The 16,942-nt window shown below is 41.2% G+C and overlaps 1 protein-coding gene across 3 annotated transcripts in view; it reads left to right on the top strand.

Annotated features, from left to right (window-relative positions):
* The window catches only part of TMEM161B (transmembrane protein 161B), a 78,906-nt gene extending 62,389 nt beyond the window's left edge, over positions 1–16,517 (top strand). For all 3 annotated transcript variants that reach the window (XM_032784890.2, XM_032784889.2, XM_032784887.2), the window contains 2 exons: positions 14,370–14,466; positions 15,159–16,517. In XM_032784890.2, coding sequence (XP_032640781.1) covers positions 14,370–14,466; positions 15,159–15,436 — 375 coding nt within the window. In that variant the 3' untranslated portion in view covers positions 15,437–16,517. The remainder of the gene's footprint in view (positions 1–14,369; positions 14,467–15,158) is intronic.
* The last annotated feature ends 425 nt before the right edge of the window (positions 16,518–16,942 follow it).

Raw genomic sequence — 16,942 nt, 5'->3', positions numbered from 1 at the left:
AGCCATATCAACCTACATTTGATCCATAGGCTGGGAAAACATTTATCAAACATTTTTCAAAAGATATGTTATGAATCATTACTGAGACTCAAGCAACTTAAATCATAATATAGAGTGCTTTTATGCCATTTATTAATTTTGTAGAACTTCAATGGCTTTTGATAGTTGCACTAGCCTCTCATACTTTACAAGAACAGAATACTAAACAAAGACACAAAGTCCCCAGCTTTTGAAAGAGCTTGCAGTCTGCAGGCGAAACAATATTGGCATGTGCTTTCGTAGAGCTGAAATGATAAATTCACAATTACACTTTTTCGTTATAATTCATTGTAGCCAGCATTAGCCTAGTCACTGTTAGCAAGTACCTTTTTCACGCATATAATTTACCTGCCTTCTTTGCGATAGCAAACGATTGTGAGTGGTAAGGTCAAGATTTGCATGGCTACTTCTGTTGGCCCACCTAATCATCCTAATATTCATTTCGCAATTCAACCAACAAAACAACAAACCCACTGTAACATATGTCATAAAAGAGGGCTGTCTCGCAGACAAAATGTCCTTGAATGCACTCTCACTCCGGCCAAGATCCTTAGGAAAATTTCCACTGTGACTGACCTATGAGATTCATTGCATCATCTTCTAAAGGAGCCAGCGCTTCTTAAAAAATATCTTTTAAATCCCATCAGGGAAATCTATGTGAGACTTAATTATACTTGCAATTGTTCTTAGCTTCAGCAATGCGGTAATTTTTCAAAGCAATTAAGGCTTGTGAAGTCCATGACAAGGCTAAGATCAACTATATTGCCATCAAAAGACACAGCATGCCTTTTCTATCACTTTATACCCACCTGCCTGCCTGCAACTCACTCATCACTTGCATCATCCCTGTTTCTGGAGAAACCTGCTAGAGCGAACCATACAAGTGAAAATCCTTGCCCTTTTCTGAGACAGTAAAAATGAATGCTCCATGAATGTTACCTCACCCCCCCCCTTGAGCATATTAATCTAAACCACATTAAACTTATAACAAAAATGGGGGTGTTTCGTCGCAACTTCTTAGCAAAATATATTATGCCAGCAGATCTGTGCAAGTCTCATTATAACCAGAACTTCATTATTTTCACGTAGCTACCATAATATGCTTTCTAAATACCATAAATTTATAGGTCCAATAATATGTAATAGTGCATATATCTGGGGAGGTTAATACTTACTTGAGACTTACGCATTTCATGATTTTTTCAGTGTTCTTCCTCCCCCTTCCCCCCCCATCCCCACCTCAGCCAAACTAGTGAGCGTTTACTCGCATTTTTTTTTTAAGAATGCATCCTTTAGGTTTGAAATCATTGATCTCTGTTTATTTTAACACAAATCTATGCAATCGCTTTAAAAGAATATCTTTTCTCCCCAAATGAGTAGTGAATATGTTTTCCCTCAGTTTTGCACTCAAGTCAGAGAGCTCACGTGTGAACAGCTGTACCATTTCTGAGAGCTGAGTGTGTGTTGATAGTCAATGGTTTAGACTGTCAGATGCTTTTCATTCAATTTAGAGCAGGGTCTCTCGTCTCTATAACTCAGATAGTGATTGTTCGAACTACAGCTGCTTAGCTGATTGAACTGTGCCGTTCACTTGTTCTGTATTTGAATTGCATGCCCAGTGCTGCTGTATACGTTGACATAGATAGAGTTATCATGGGTGATCAGAACCAGTCCGGTAGGTTTAGCTTAATAGACTGGGATGTGTAGTCCATTTGTGCAGCTAGTCACTAATAGAGGAGAGCATAGTGCAGGTATTTACCACCAGTCAGAGAGCTCCTTCAAATGCAGAGAGAAATTGCTCTCTAACCTTTTTTGCAGTAAGACAGCAGCTACCAGACTGACTGTTTTGGAGCTCTATACATTCCCCTGAATAAATGGTTTTATTGCTGTGGTTAGCTGGAATAAAACTCCATATCTACCCGTGTATACTTTCCCAAATAGTTAAAACTTGAAAGTTAAAGTAAACATCCTGAGCATGCTGTTTATCCTTCATAGAAATATTTTTGCTCTGTGTTATTTCAGAGTTTAAAAACTGCTTTAGTACTCAGTCACACAGCAACCAATGAAATTTAGATTGTGTAACAAGACATGAAGTATTTTGATAAAGCAGTAACTACGGACTGATCCTGAGCTAAGAACATTCTGCATTGTTCAAATGTAGAGTTCTTAAACACCCACATAGCTAATCTTTGGTTTCGGCTGTTATTTTTATATTTATTATTAAATGACTATTACAGTTCTTACCTCAGAATGATGTTAAATTGAAGTCTTTAATTTACCTTGTAAGCAAAGTCATATATATTAGAGACACTCATCCCTCAATCTGTGCCTTAAAAAATTATGGTTGCACTCAGAGGATTAAATTTTTATGGCCCTGGGCACAAAAAAAAATTTGCCCCCCACACTTTGGGGCCCAGGAGGTCAGACCCAGAGAAGTTGGTGGGCCAGCCTCCCCACACTAAAGGTGGGGCCACGCCCCCACTTTTTAAGTGCATAGTACATCAGGCAGAATGCCATGCCATAGTTTGTGGAGGCTAGGTGTGCCTCTCAAATGCAAGCCTGGCTCAAGGTGACAGGAGGACGGTGCCCACATGGTTAGGCACTGCCTTGGGCACTTCAGGGTTCCTTCTCCACTCTAAACCTAGGATACAGATTGTGGGACCACATGAAACCCCTAGTTATCTACCAGTTGAGGTTAGAAAACTTCCAAGCACAAATTCTCCTGCCCTTTAGTATCACTGGCCACCACCAATGTATTTAAACATCAGGGAGGCCAACTTAGGCCCTACACCCATTCCTGTAGGTTGAGAGTAATACCCTAACCATTGTTACAAATGGCACAGATACAAACTCCCTGGCTTTAGGACACTGAAAAACAATAGGTTCTTAAAGAAGTCTACTTAGAAAAAAAAAAAAACCCCTCTTCTAAAATCATTATGGTAAGATAACTTTACAGGTAACAAAAATTCAAAACAGAGGATTTCCCTCTAGCAAAACTTTAAATTACAAAACAGGGATAAACCTCCCTCTTAGATAGGGAAAATTCAAAGCTAAAACAAAAAGATAATTAATGCATTTCCTGGCTATTACTTACTATTTCTGTAAGTATTAGTACTATTTAATATGCTTAGCGCACTAGTCTCAAACTTTTTTTTTTATGCGACTCCTTTCCACATCGCAAGCCTCTGCTGCGACCCCCCCCCCCAATAAATTAAACACTATTTTAGATATTTAACACATTTAAATGCTGTGGCAACGCAGTTTGGGTGGAGATTACGCTCATGAACACCCATGTAATGACTTTGTGACCCTGAGGGTCCCAAACCCGTTGAACCCCCTGGCTTAGAAGAGGTGTTTTCTCTCCCCTGCTCCTTCACTACTGGAAGAACCAAAGAAACATGATAACAAAAAACTTCCCCCCAGATTTGAAATATCTTCTCCCGGATTGGTCCTTTTGGTCAGTTGCCAACCAGTATCTGACTTCTGACTCTTACAGGTAAGCAGGTTTTATGCTACCTTAGCTGTATGTTTTAGACAGGCACCAAAGCCCAGTGCAGTAGGAGCAGACTTTAGCTGGGTGCAGCACTGAGTGAGCCTGGGAAGTGCGGCAGCCGCGAGGCTGCGCCAGAGCAATAGGAGCTGCCTGGAGGACCCTCCCTTGCCTGGCTCATCATTGCCTGTAATTCTTCCAGGCTCCTCGCTGCCGGGGCAGGTCCTCTCCCACAGAGCGTTGTCCAGGCCATGAAGGAGGGGCAGAAGCAGACCTGGATTCCCTCCCTTATCCCAAAAAGCAGCAGCGATGCCCGGAGATGGGACCACAAGTGGGGGCGCCTCATACTCGGCCCCACCTAGGGCAGCAGGGGATCTGGGCTCTTCACAGTGGCTGGCCCACGTCAAGCACTCTGACCACTGCCTGGACTGGTTCCTAGCCTGCCGGGGCGGGCCACAGTTTCCGCATGTGGTCCCCTTCCCACACTTCTACCCAGTTCGGCGCCCCTGTGGGGCTGCCCCCAAATTGAACGGCCCTGCATTAGTCTGCCACTGGGTGTCTGGCAACATCCCTATAGTAGGTTGCTAACACTTCTCATTATAAAAGATTGGATAATCCTTTTCCTTGGAAAGTCTTAACCATTCAGTCTTTCAGCCGCCTCTCAAAATCCATCCTGGGAGGGAGAGGTGTGAGCTAAGAATTCTTTCTCTTTTTTCTGTGAATTCCATCAGTTTGGGAGACAAATTTGTATTTTAAAACAATGCTTTTGTTCTTCTATAAAGCTTTAACAGCAAGCCAAGTGTAACTAGACTTAATTCTCTAAGGCTGCTCGCACTGCTGCCAAAGCATTAGCTGCACATTCATTGGAGCTGCTGCACAGAGTGGGGGAAGAGGGTTGGACGGATTCACCCCTCCTCATACCCAGCAGTGTACAGCAGCCGTTTACAATCTCTGGAGCCAAAAGCTGTTTGTGACATGTAGTCCTGTGCTTAATTAGAAGTCTATGGGCTGTCTTCACTACGGGGTAAAGTCACCTAAGTAATCACACTCTAGCTAAGTGATAAGGAATTGGACGATGTGACTTAGGATCGACTACCCCATGTCTTCATGCGCCTGCGTCAACGGAGACCTGTCCAGTTGACCTTCCCTTTTCTCTGAGACTGAGTACGGGGTTGAGCGAAAGGAGACCTCTGCTTCGATTTATGGATCTTCACCAGACCACATAAATTCATCCCTGCTGCTGCAGTGTCAGACTCCCCCATAGTGAAGACCAGTCCTCACTGCAGGATCGGGCAAATGCTGTGATGTGCATATGGGAGATTGTACAATTTGTGTATAACCTTTTTTAATCATTTTCCTCATTAAAAAAAAAAACCTAGAAATGCATTCAGAACAAGAAAAAATATTTAGATTTGAAAGAAGATCAAGTATTGAATTTGGGGAATGTCAGAAGTACAGTTGCCATGCAACCTTAATCCTAATAACATCCTTTGAAAGTTTTTAATTAACACATACACAGCACTATTCTCAACATTATCCCACACTGAGCCATAAATTGTTGTTTCATTTCTAAAGTGATCATTGTATTTGCCCATTATTTGGTTCATCAAGATGCAAATGTGTCCTATGCTTTTTGTGACAGACCTACATAATGCCAGTGTGGTGAATATGGATTTGAGAGAATTCTAACATCTTTCATCTAAATGCTGTTCAGAGGACTCATGCTAATCTAAATAGCCTTTGTAGCAAAATTTGCAAGGCACCAATGCCCAGAGCTTAGCCGAGAAATACTGCTCCCAGCTCTTTCAGTGCTAGCAGGTAAAAGGGACACTGGACTTGAGTTTAAAGAACTTAGGTTGGTGTGCTAAACCTTGTTGTGTGGATCTAGAGCAGCATTTCTCAACTAAGTTCTGCAGCACAGCATTGCAATTACACACCCAACCACCTTCCCCCTGCCAGAGAGAGGTGCAGTCACTTTTCTGAGCAGCCTAGTTAGCCCCCCGAGCCTAAACCCCTCCTGCACCCCAGCAGAGTCTGCCCCCAAACTCCCTCCCGAAAGCCACACCCCTTCCTGCCACCCCAATCCCTGCTCCAGCCTTGAAGTAGGGAATGAGGGAGAGCACAGCGACTGAGAGAGTGATGGAGTAAGCCGGGGGAGCGGTTGGAAGAAGTGGATGGGCCTAGCAGAAGAGCAGAGGGGCAGGCTTGGGTCCCCAAAAAAATTAAAATCAAATGGTTCCTATGTTAAAGTTTGAGAACTGCTGTCTCTGGTAAGGAGATTGATTTATGGAAGATGGTGGTGTGTATAAAATAACTTACAATGAACCTCTTTAAAATGGTTAGTTACAAGCGCCTTTCTCCGTTCAAATGCTTGGAGATGCTCAGTTCTATGTATTTGGTGCTTTTATTTTAATAGACATGTAATAGCAACCACTTAGTCTACCGCGAGTGCAAGTTGGCTTCACAGTTATGTATGATATGGTGTCTGTGTAATCAAACAATACTCACTCTCTCCACTCCATTTCACTAAAATGAATATCTTTCTTCGATTTGGCATAAGCTTTTCGCTATCCAAACCCACTTCAAAGATGCATGCAGTGAAAATACAGTAGAACGGGCGGACGGGGGGTGTACACAGTGTTTGTAACCCATATTTTCGTTGTCCTCTACTGCAGGCGAGAGTAACAGTTAAGTGGCTATATCAGCAGGAGGAATAAAAAAACTTTTTAGTATATGGGGAGGTAAATTAGATGCGAAATAGGTTTCTTTGTTGTAAGACCCACCACTCCCAATCTTTTATACAAGCCTAACTTAATTGCAAATTAAGTTTTTACTTTGTGTAATGATATTCCCATGCTAATTTTTTCCCCTATGTTACCTCACCTTCTTGTCAACTGTTGATAATGGCCATCCTGCTTATCACTACAAACTTTTTTTTCTCTGCTAGTCTAGTACATTTTCTATCCCCTTCACCCACTTCTAGAATACACGAGCAAAGACACTCTACCTCATATAACCAAGCAACAACTGGAAGTATCCAGGGGCTTTGAGTGGAGTGGGTTGCCACTAGAATTGAATCAGCTCTGTAGAGAAGCAGCAGGTCTTTTGGCACACACCAGAGTGACAGCTTTGACCTCCCTTGCCTTCTGGTATGCCTCCTCAGCTTCTTTATTTGCATCGCACTGATGTGTGTTCCATGGTACCCTTATCCAACTCAACAAAAAATCTGACTGTAGTATCAAAGTTCCTGCGCGATGGAGCTGGTGCACAGCCTCCCCTCCCACAGACAAGTAAATCCAACAACTCAGTGTGCTCCAAGTGGAGAGCGATTTGCTCGTGAGCTGCCATGCCAGCTGCGGAAGATAGTATGTCGATGCTCTTCATGGCGATGCTCCACGACAACGAGGTACATAGAACCTGATGTCAAGGATTCCCAGTCTGATTAAAGCGGGAGAGAGATAGCCGTTGACTTGGTCAGGGGCTCATGGTTCAAAACGCTGACCAAGCTCTGCATAATGACATTGTGAGTTGGAACACCTCTTGGAGCCATTTACAGCGACAAAACCAAGCCAGTGTCTATGCTAACACTTTATCAATATAACTCTTCTGCAAAATTCGTGCTCTCATCAAGGTGTTTATTTGTCGGCAATAGGAATTTCTTGGGAAGGAGCATTTAGGGTGTATACCTCCATGTCTTGTTCAACAAACTCTTGTAGTTAACAAGCATTATTCGTGCAATGCTGAAATACAAAGGAGCTCTTCTCCACAGAAACTATGTTAGTGAGCTTTGACTCACTTCTCCTGCTTTTGAAGTGCGTCAGTATGTGTGAGAGCCCATACACCAAAAACGTAATTCTCTTAGCTTGGCTAGAGGAGACTGTAGTGGGGAACTATTCTTTCCTATTACCCCCTCCCCCTGTAGTATCGGACTTTGTTTCCCCCTATTCTTCTTGCGTCTCCCTCCACAGCAGAAGCTCCTGAAATGCAGGATCCGTTTCATGTCTAAATCTAGTACACTGGGACTCATGTGTAGTGCTGTACATCTGTATCGCTCTCTCTGGTGGAAACACTCTGTAATCAGGGTGGAAGCATGAACCTCTCCTGAATCCAATGAGCCCTATGTGAACTAAATGTATAACCTTTCCGGGTAAATATTTTTAAAGGTAACCTTTGCTTTAACATCATAAAGCAAAACAAAAATCTACAGCTTCAGAAAAGATATACACGAACATTGTATAAAACAAAAGAAGAGCACGTAAAACGCAGCATGAGAATAGTTGAGAATATTATACATCACAAGGCATAGCTGAAGAAGCTGCTAAAAAGCGTGTAAATCAACTCAGCAGGGTTCTAAACTGCAGTTCACTCCCAGCCAGGCCTGTAAAGGAAAGACCCTAACAAAAACAGAACAGCGTGTGATGGAGAGCCTTTTAGAAGCGCTAACAGCACTTACAGAAGCTATTACTTCTTTTCAAGAAAGTCACACCCGAACTAGACATCTTAAATCTGCATCACAAAAAAGAATGGAAGTGCAATAAGTTTTTTAAAACTGAAAGTTGAGACCAAGCAGGGGAAATTACAGGTATAACAACCATATACAATCACTGAATTGTCCAAGCAAGGTGAACAAGAACCACAAGAACAATGAAAATCTGTTATTCAAATACTAAAGCAAGGACCTAAGTATTTCAGTATCTGCAAAATTGTACTCCGTCAATGAAGCAAAGCTCTGCAGAATAAGAAGCAGTTGAGGCAAACTAAGAATCATGTCCTCAACCACACTTTAACCTAAGAGTAATCATGAAGGAGACATCAGGTGGTAAAACCCAGCCTCATAAAACTTATAATTTTAAGAAAGCATTTACGCCTCCATTCATTCATCTGATTATGATATGCAGTAGAGAAATAATTATATCATCATTCTTCAAATGAAGATGCAGCATGCCCAGTTATCTGACCAACTTGAGGAATGTTTTAACATGGAACGTTTCACAAGATGTATCTTTACCTTCCTGTTTGCTGCCCATTGACTTCATTATAGAACAAGTGAGATGATTCCAACAGGCCTGGTTTAAACAAAGCAAAAAAAATTTATATAACTTCTGCATAATAACTATCAGGTATCGCTACACTTACAGCTGACCAGCTGTTAGGAAAGCGCTAGCGTGTGGCCACACTACAGCTACCAGCGCTCAGTTGGCACGCATTTGCACCTATTGGAGTGGTGCATTGTGGGCACATCCCAGCGTTCAATGCTGCAAAGTGCTTTTCAAAAAGGGGACATGGGGAGTGTGACAGGGAGCGTTGGAGATCAGAGGATTTTTAGATCTGACACTGTTCTAGCTCCGCCTTGCCATTCTAAGGACTGAAATACACACACTACCTCATCATTTAAAAGTTTTTACCCCTTCCCCACCCCTTTTATTCACTAATGCAATTGCACTTCCTAAATAGCCTCAGACCACATAAGCAGCTGCTCAATCACGGACTCCCTCTCCTCAACAACACTGTGAACATTCCAAAAACAATTCCCCTGCCTCCGCATTCGCTCCTGAGCAAAGAGGCAGCTGTGTTATGTCTTTTACGATAGTAGCTCCGGCAGCTCGGTGCAGCACATTCTCCTGGTTTTTGTGACAGGATTCTGATACCTCTGCATCCCTGAGCCAATACAAAAGGCTTTTGGTGGCACATTGATGGCAGCCGCTGCAACGTTTATACCCAGAGAACCAGGTGTACAGCCCGCACTGCACCGGCGTTGCACGCTGGCTGTTCTTGCAAGGTAGACACGAGTAATCTGCAGCGCGTGTAACCTCATCACCGCACTGCACTCTCCAGTTAGCACACCCTACGACTGTCAACCAACATGAATTAAATACTGTAACATTTGCAAGAAAGATAGGTAATAATGAAATTACAAAAAAAATAAATCCAGTGAGTCCCAGCAACTCCACTCCATTGAAATTACATGGAAGCAAAGGAGTACAGGATGTGAATCAATTCACATACCTTGCTAATATGCAACCAATGGAGATATCTGAAGAAAATAATTCATGAATTTCAGATTACAACTGCATTCACCAGATTAAACATGATTGTTCATCAAACATCTACGCTTAAAGACAAAACTATGAATCTTCAACGTAAAATACCCATTCTAAAATAGAGGAATGGATTGGAGAGGGTTCCTCTACTTTTAAGAACGAGAGTTTGAGTTTCCACTTTTCTTCTAACTAAGCTTCTTTATCACGACCCCGTGACCCCTTCCCTCCTTGCTCAGTGAGTTAATTTTCTGCAGTGACTAACCAATCCTGCTCTTGCATTAACGCATAATAGCCATTCTCTCTTTTCACCTTTTACTCTTTCATGACAGAGTATCTGTTTCGCTAACCCCATCTTTCCTTCCACACTGGGTTGTGGAAGCATCTATCACCTTCTATTTTTCCCCAACCTTTTGCTGGCTTACCTTTGATCAGAGACGCAACTGGGAGCGCCTTACTCCAAGCAAAGTCCCAGCAGCAAAGGGACTCCAACTTAGAGGACTGCAGCTGGTTCTCCTAACAAATAACGGTAAAGCTGTCTCAGCTCTATAACTCATCGAAAAGAGAATGCTCACTATTGATAACTCAATGTCAGTGTCAAATTCAAGTAGTATTTCGTTTACATAACTCTTTAAAAGATTTTTCTATCTTAGTTTTCTCGCAATATTACTATATTATTGAAAGAGATCATACTCCTATTGCCCCTACCTGCTGTTGTTTCTACCGCCATTCCCTGATATATAGGCTCACAGATTATTATTGCTTGAACTTGATTACTTCTTAAGAGCTGTATGGTGTTAAAGTGTATAGCTTCAGTAGATGGATGAAATAACATGCACTGCTTTGAGCTCCTTAATTGTCAAAATCGTGTGGATTTGTTCTTTAAGGCAGTTTTTTTAAACTTATTTTAAATGTTCACAGTGAGTTTAGTTTTGTCTGTTTAAGAAAGCGTTACAGGGGAGCTTTGGCTTTTAAAGGACTGTGCGATCGGAGATCTGTGGGAAACTGCGCAAATCCTATATGTCCAATCAGTTAAAGCTTACAGCCAGGAACCACTAGAATAAAATCGTGCGCGGTAAACAGAATAAAGCCCATGTGGAAATATTCAGCAGGCAGCCAGAACCGGACAAGGGCAGCGCAGCCAGGGAAGCCAAGTGTCGGGAAGAAGAGAGCCGCACTATGGCACACGAGGAGTAAGGGGGATGGGGGGGGGAATAAAAACAATGGAACAAAAGCAAAATGGCTACACGTAGGGGGAAAGGGGAAAAGGGAGTGGTACCACAGTAGACGCTGGGAAAATACATGAGAAAAAGAATTCAGAACAGATAGGGAAACGGTCTTGTAAGGCGAGAGCATGATAGCGCAAAAGAGAAGCAGCTGGGTGAGGAGGGGGAGGGTACTAGGAAAGCGCGGCACAACTGGGGGGGCAAAGGGAGATATGAAGGAGGAAAACGCCGGGGGCACCCGGATGCAGAAGAAGCATGCGTAGCAAGGCGGGGATCCAAAGGGGGGAAACAAGGAGCCGGCGGGGAAAAACTGAACCGGGAAGGCAGCGACGGGAGAAGCCTGGGAACACTAAGGTGGAGTGGGGAGAGTTAGGGAGGCGTCCTGATGCGAGCGGAAGTCGCTGCGCCATCTCAACTTTCAAGACGCGGAACGTAAGGCAACGGTAGAGGCAAAGGATGAAGTATCCGACACGGCGGCGTGTCATCACAAACACATCTCAAGCTAAAGGAAAAAGATGGAAGGCAAACACCGGTCAGCTGGCAAAATCAATCGTGGAATCACCTACAGGGCCTGCGCTCCGGGCAACATGAGACCCAAAGCGAGAAGGAGAGGAGAAAAATAACAAAATCAAAAAAATATATGAACAAAAAATTATATAACAAAAAAAAAAATAAAACATGTTCAGAGATTTCCGGAGTTTCTGGATCTATTGAGTAGTAGATATGGAAATACCACTAGGTCGGAGGGCTCTAAAGGGTACATGATTTGTTCCGGTGAACAAATAATAATGTAGATAGGGAGTTCGCTGAGTAGATGGTGACAGGTTTCTCAAGTGGAGATCTAGACTCAGTGGGATCTGAGGGAAGTGGCCTGTAGAATTTGGTATTGGAGAGTTGTCTGGTGGCCTCCTTTTGGTAGTCAGACCTGTTCATGGTGACAACAGCACCTCCTTTATTAGCCTCTTTGATTATAATGTCAGGGTGGTTTCTGAGGCTGTGTATGGCATTGTGTTCTGCACGACTTGTAGTATCTGTACTACACGACAGTGTAGTATCTGTGTCACCTGCTAAATATTAAGCAATGGCCGTAAAAGGGCTTTGAAGGGGATTTCTAGCCCATAATTTTTAGTCATAAGCATGATGACTAATGTGGGGCTTCAGGATTAAGGTGGATTTATTCACAGGGCTCTTCTCACGATCATCAATACCAGAATCTGTCCAGTTGTTGCTGCTAGGAACCTCGGAGTTCTTTAATCAGAATCTTTCTGCACCCATATTTCTCATGTTATCTGGAAAATGCAACATCTTTTAAATATCTCAAAGAACAGGAGTACTTGTGGCACCTTAGACTAACAAATTTATTTGAGCATAAGCTTTTGTGGGCTACAGCCCACTTCATTGGATGCATAGAATGGAACATACAGTAAGAAGATATTTATACATACAGAGAACATGAAAAGGTGGAAGTACCCATACTAACACGGCTGCTGCTCTGAAACCTAAATATCTCAGTTAACTCCACCTCTACCTGATATAACGTGACCCGATATAACAAGAATTCAAATATAACGTGGTAAAGCAGTGCTCCGGGGGTGGGGCTGTGCACTCCGGATCAAAGCAAATTCAATATAACGTGGTTTCACCTATAACGTGGTAAGATGTTTTTCGCTCCCGAGGGCAGCATTATATCAGGGTAGAGGTGTATAAATTTTTTGTAATTTTCATATAGCAAAAGCCTGTTCCATACATTGCCCTCTGCTTCAGTCTTCCAGAATCCTCCTTTTCAGTCAGTCCAAAGCCACTGAACAAAATCAATTTTTGTTTTATCTTACTGTTTATGTATCACCTCCGCTCTTTTTGGTCTTTTGTTGCTGTAGCTAGGAAATGATCCTTCCAATCCTTTTCCTTTATTGGTTGCTGTTTTTCTGTTTGATCATATGCTGTCAAAGGGGGGAACAGTCATCATCTTATGCTTTGGTTCCATGGTTGTCATACTTCCTCTTCAGTAACCAGTGTTTTGGAACTCTCTTCCCCATACTGTCTTTTTGACACATTTTCATCTCAAAACACTTCCCTCTTTTTAGTGCTATTTTAAAGAATTCCATGCCTTTTCATCCTTTAGGCAAGGCCAAAATTTTGTTCTTACTTAAGATGTAGAGTTGACTTTTTCATTGCTGATTTTGTTTTTTGACTTTGTCCTCTTATTTTTCCTCCAGCCCTTTGGATCAACAGTTGTGTATAAATATGTAATGTAACAATAGTGATTAGGAGAGGAGGACCCACTCCTTGTGAAGAAATAAAATAATTTAAAAGTGGAGTCCAATAAAATGTAATCTAAATCTGAAGTAAAGATTCTTTAAGTGAATTCTGTTTTCTAGTTAAATTAACCATGGAGCTTCTATTTGTATTTCTCATTTTTCTGACCATTTTCATTTACTAATATCTTACATTGTTAAAACAAAAGCACCTAAGTCCCATTTTCCAAAAGGGACTTAGACCAGGGGTGGGCAAACTGCGGCCCATGGGCAGCTTCCGGCCCATCAAGCATTTTTATTGGGCTCTCTAGCTCCTGCCAGGGAGCAGGGTCAGGGGCTTGCCCTGCTCCGCCTGCCTGGTGCTCTCCAGCCCCTGACTCTCAATTCCCTTGAGCACCATCCTCCGGCAGGCAGAGCCACACTCTGCAGGCACGTCTTCACCCTGCCCCTATGCAGCAGTGTGCCTGATCCCTTCCCGGTTGTGGCCCCACCCTTAGGAGCCTCAAACCGCCCAGGGGCCACAAGCATCCCAGCTAGAGTGACTCTGCCTGTGGTGGTGCCTGGTATGGCTGTCTTGGTGTCACTGCAGGGCCCCTAGGAGTCCCCAGTGCTGCTCCAGTAGAGCCCTCTCCTCCCCCGCTCCACACCCCATGAGTGCCCCCCCTCCCCTCCTCGGTAACATCCCTTATAGAGCCCCCCCATATTACTCCTCCACTGGGCATTCATGGCCCGCCATACAATTACCATACCCAGATGTAGTCCTGAGGCCATAAAATTTGCCCACCCCTGACTTAGACCCTTAGGAACCAAAGACTTATTGAAAGACAGTGGGACTTAAGCGTTTGCGTAAGTCACTTTTGAAAATGAGACTTAGGCTTCTGAGTCACTCCAGCACTTTTGAAAATTTTTATCCAAAGTACATTAACTTTCAGACTGCTTTTTAACAAACTTCTAGTGTATAGAAATGCAGATCATTGGATAGGATTTTTTTAGAAAAAGTGATAGGAATGGATTTTTTTTAACTCTGCCTTTTGTAAGGAAATAACTAGTAAAGTAATGAGCTCTTTAAGTATTATGAAACTTTTATTTAGTCTGAAATTCTTCATAAAAAGTCTTTTTGAAAACAGTATTTTTAGATACTAAAAATCTGATGGGAAAAATCTTTAGAATTTAGCTTCTCTCATAAGGATCACATTTCTTTAAGCTGCTCCGTTTTCCTGACAGTTGTATTTAAATGTTTGCCATGATCATTCACAACATGTCAGCTGTGTTGAGATTTTTTTGCACAGTAAGTCACTCATGAAGATTTTGTTGATTTCAGGTGGCCCGAGTATTTTATTACCTTTGTGTAATTGCATTGCAGTATGTGGCACCTTTGGTAATGCTGCTTCATACAACTCTGCTTTTGAAAACACTAGGTAAGCAAAATTTGATAAAGGAAAACAGTGCATATGTTTACTAAAAAATTTTCTTATCCTGTTATGAAAGGCTTTTATCATTTTATATCTGTCCATTAAAAGAAATCATGTGTAACCAATAATATACGAAGATGTTTTCTTGTCATTTAAAGTAGTGGCTTTAAAACTATTCTGTCTTCTTTCTGATTAAGACACCTGTTAACCAGATGTTAATTCCTATTTGTGATTATTAATCCAACAGGCAAACTATTTAGTATAACAAACAAATTGAGATGTTTTATGTATATTGAAACATGGATCTTTCTGTTTATAAAATGTAAAAAACTATATGTATCATTTTATGGAAATCTGTTAATGACATTTTCTAATGTTAATTCAAGTCTAATCTTTAAAACTGCATGGACTTCTTGACCACTATTTGTAAATGAGGCGTGTATTTTCTTCTAGTATTAATAAAAGAATAGAGTAATCAGACCATCATGAAGGATATGTCTTACACTGTCTTACCAGATCTACTGTAGTGTAATTAGGGAGTCGACATCAGGCATTTTGCAATTTTATATTTAGGAAGTTATTTAGAAAGAATTTTCTATTTCTAATATGTCATGGGTACTGCTGCTATATTTATAGACTTGACCGAAGTAAAAGGAGTTGGAATTTAGTTGCTTCATGTATTATCTTACTTTTAACAGGTAATTATTCTTGGGGCATCTATCCAGAATCTAGCTCTGACTTTCCGGTGGAGAACAGTCCACTCCCCAATTCAGTTTATTCTGAGTCTCCTCCTGCTGATGGGAAGATGAAGGTAACTGTAGTACAAATAACAATGGCATTGGGCAGCCTAAAGAACATTTTCACTCCTCTTCTGTTCCGAGGACTCCTGTCTTTTCTCACCTGGTGGATTGCTGCTTGCCTCTTCTTCACAAGCCTTTTTGGGCTTTTCTATCACCAGTATCTAACTGTGGCATGAATAATCAGCTCACCAAGGAAATATCTGAAGTTAACTTCTCAGTTCAAACCCATGTACCCCAGAGGGGCTGAAGAAAAAATGGAAGAATGCATATGTGAAGAAAAAACACATATCAGATTTTATTCTTAAATGCTTTCTCTGTATTCTCAGGGTGAATATTGTTGCTTCAAATCACAAGTGAGTTTAACTTTTGTTACCGAATAGTAGGTAACTAACTGCTGAATTATGGTATTGGAACTGTGACTAACCTTTTTGTGTGGCTGATATTGGAGGGCTAGTTAAAAGGGTAGCGCCTGTGAGTACCTAGCTTTCCATTAACAGTAAGCTGCCCTCAAAACTTTGTATATTACTTCAGTCATTGACTGATGACTCGTAGTGGTATTGAGGTACAGGTAACACTAATGGTGGCTGCCTAGTTAAACAATCTTGAAACAGAGCCATACCATGGGGAGAGAATAATTTCTGTTGGAATGATATTGATCACTTTTCTGTGTGAAAAGCAAAAAAAATCCAACAGAACAGAAAAAATACTGTATATTACAGTAAAGAAGGCTATGTAATATTTGAATTTAGGGTAGGAACAAATGCATGGACTCAGCAAATATTGCTGCCTAAAGTGCAGGAATGCTCATGCTGTAAGAATATTAGAAAAATATATATTGTCTCAATCCCTGCAGTCATTTTAAAGTAATGGCCATATAAACCCTCACAAGTACAGTATTGGTGCTACTATTGATCCACAAATTCCATTTGGGTCTTCAAAATTTAATTTTTCCAAGTAATAGATAAATTCCATTCAGTTCACAAAATAATTGGAATAGATTATCAACACAGATCAAACTGTTTAAAAAGGATACCTATAATCCTGCTGAGTGTGTATGTATCTGTAAAGTAAGTGTGTGTGTGTGTGTGTATATATATTATATATTAGATATATAATATATATGGAGTCTATAAAAATAAATATTGAATCTTTAAGTTGCTGAATGTATGTTACAGGGCAGTGGGATAGGGACATATATGTATCTAATGAGTTCAAGATCTCTTTTTGAATGAAAATAAAAAATTTTTTGAAAGTTCAGCTGAAAGGGCTATTCATTTTTGGTGCCTCTACAAAGGTACTTAACTTTAATAAAGAACCTTTGCAATTTTGTTGAAAGAGATTCACCGAGAAGTTGTTACTCTTATCTTTTCTGCTCTCTGTAATCTTCATTTGTTAGTCTAATGTGAGATTATCCTGCTGATGTAGAAGTATTGAACATCTTTTAGTCTCAGAAATGTATTTTCTGTACCTTAATTTTAAAATGTATAGTAAGGAGGAGGAAAGTATGAATTTGGCAAGTTTTGTTTAGTTTGAATAACAGATCCTAAGTTGACTACTTTGAGAAGAAATTAGAATGACATTTTTTTTCAGTTGTTTTGTGTATACTGTAATCAAAAATGCAGGATTGGGAATTATTTTTTAAAAATTTTACTTTTAAAAAAAAAAGTGTACTGCAAAAAGAT

The sequence above is a fragment of the Chelonoidis abingdonii genome, chromosome 6 (genome assembly GCF_003597395.2).
Source record: "Chelonoidis abingdonii isolate Lonesome George chromosome 6, CheloAbing_2.0, whole genome shotgun sequence".
Taxonomy (NCBI): domain Eukaryota; kingdom Metazoa; phylum Chordata; order Testudines; family Testudinidae; genus Chelonoidis; species Chelonoidis abingdonii.
Note: the sequence above shows the minus strand (reverse complement) of the source record. Positions and strands in the feature narration are given on the sequence as shown.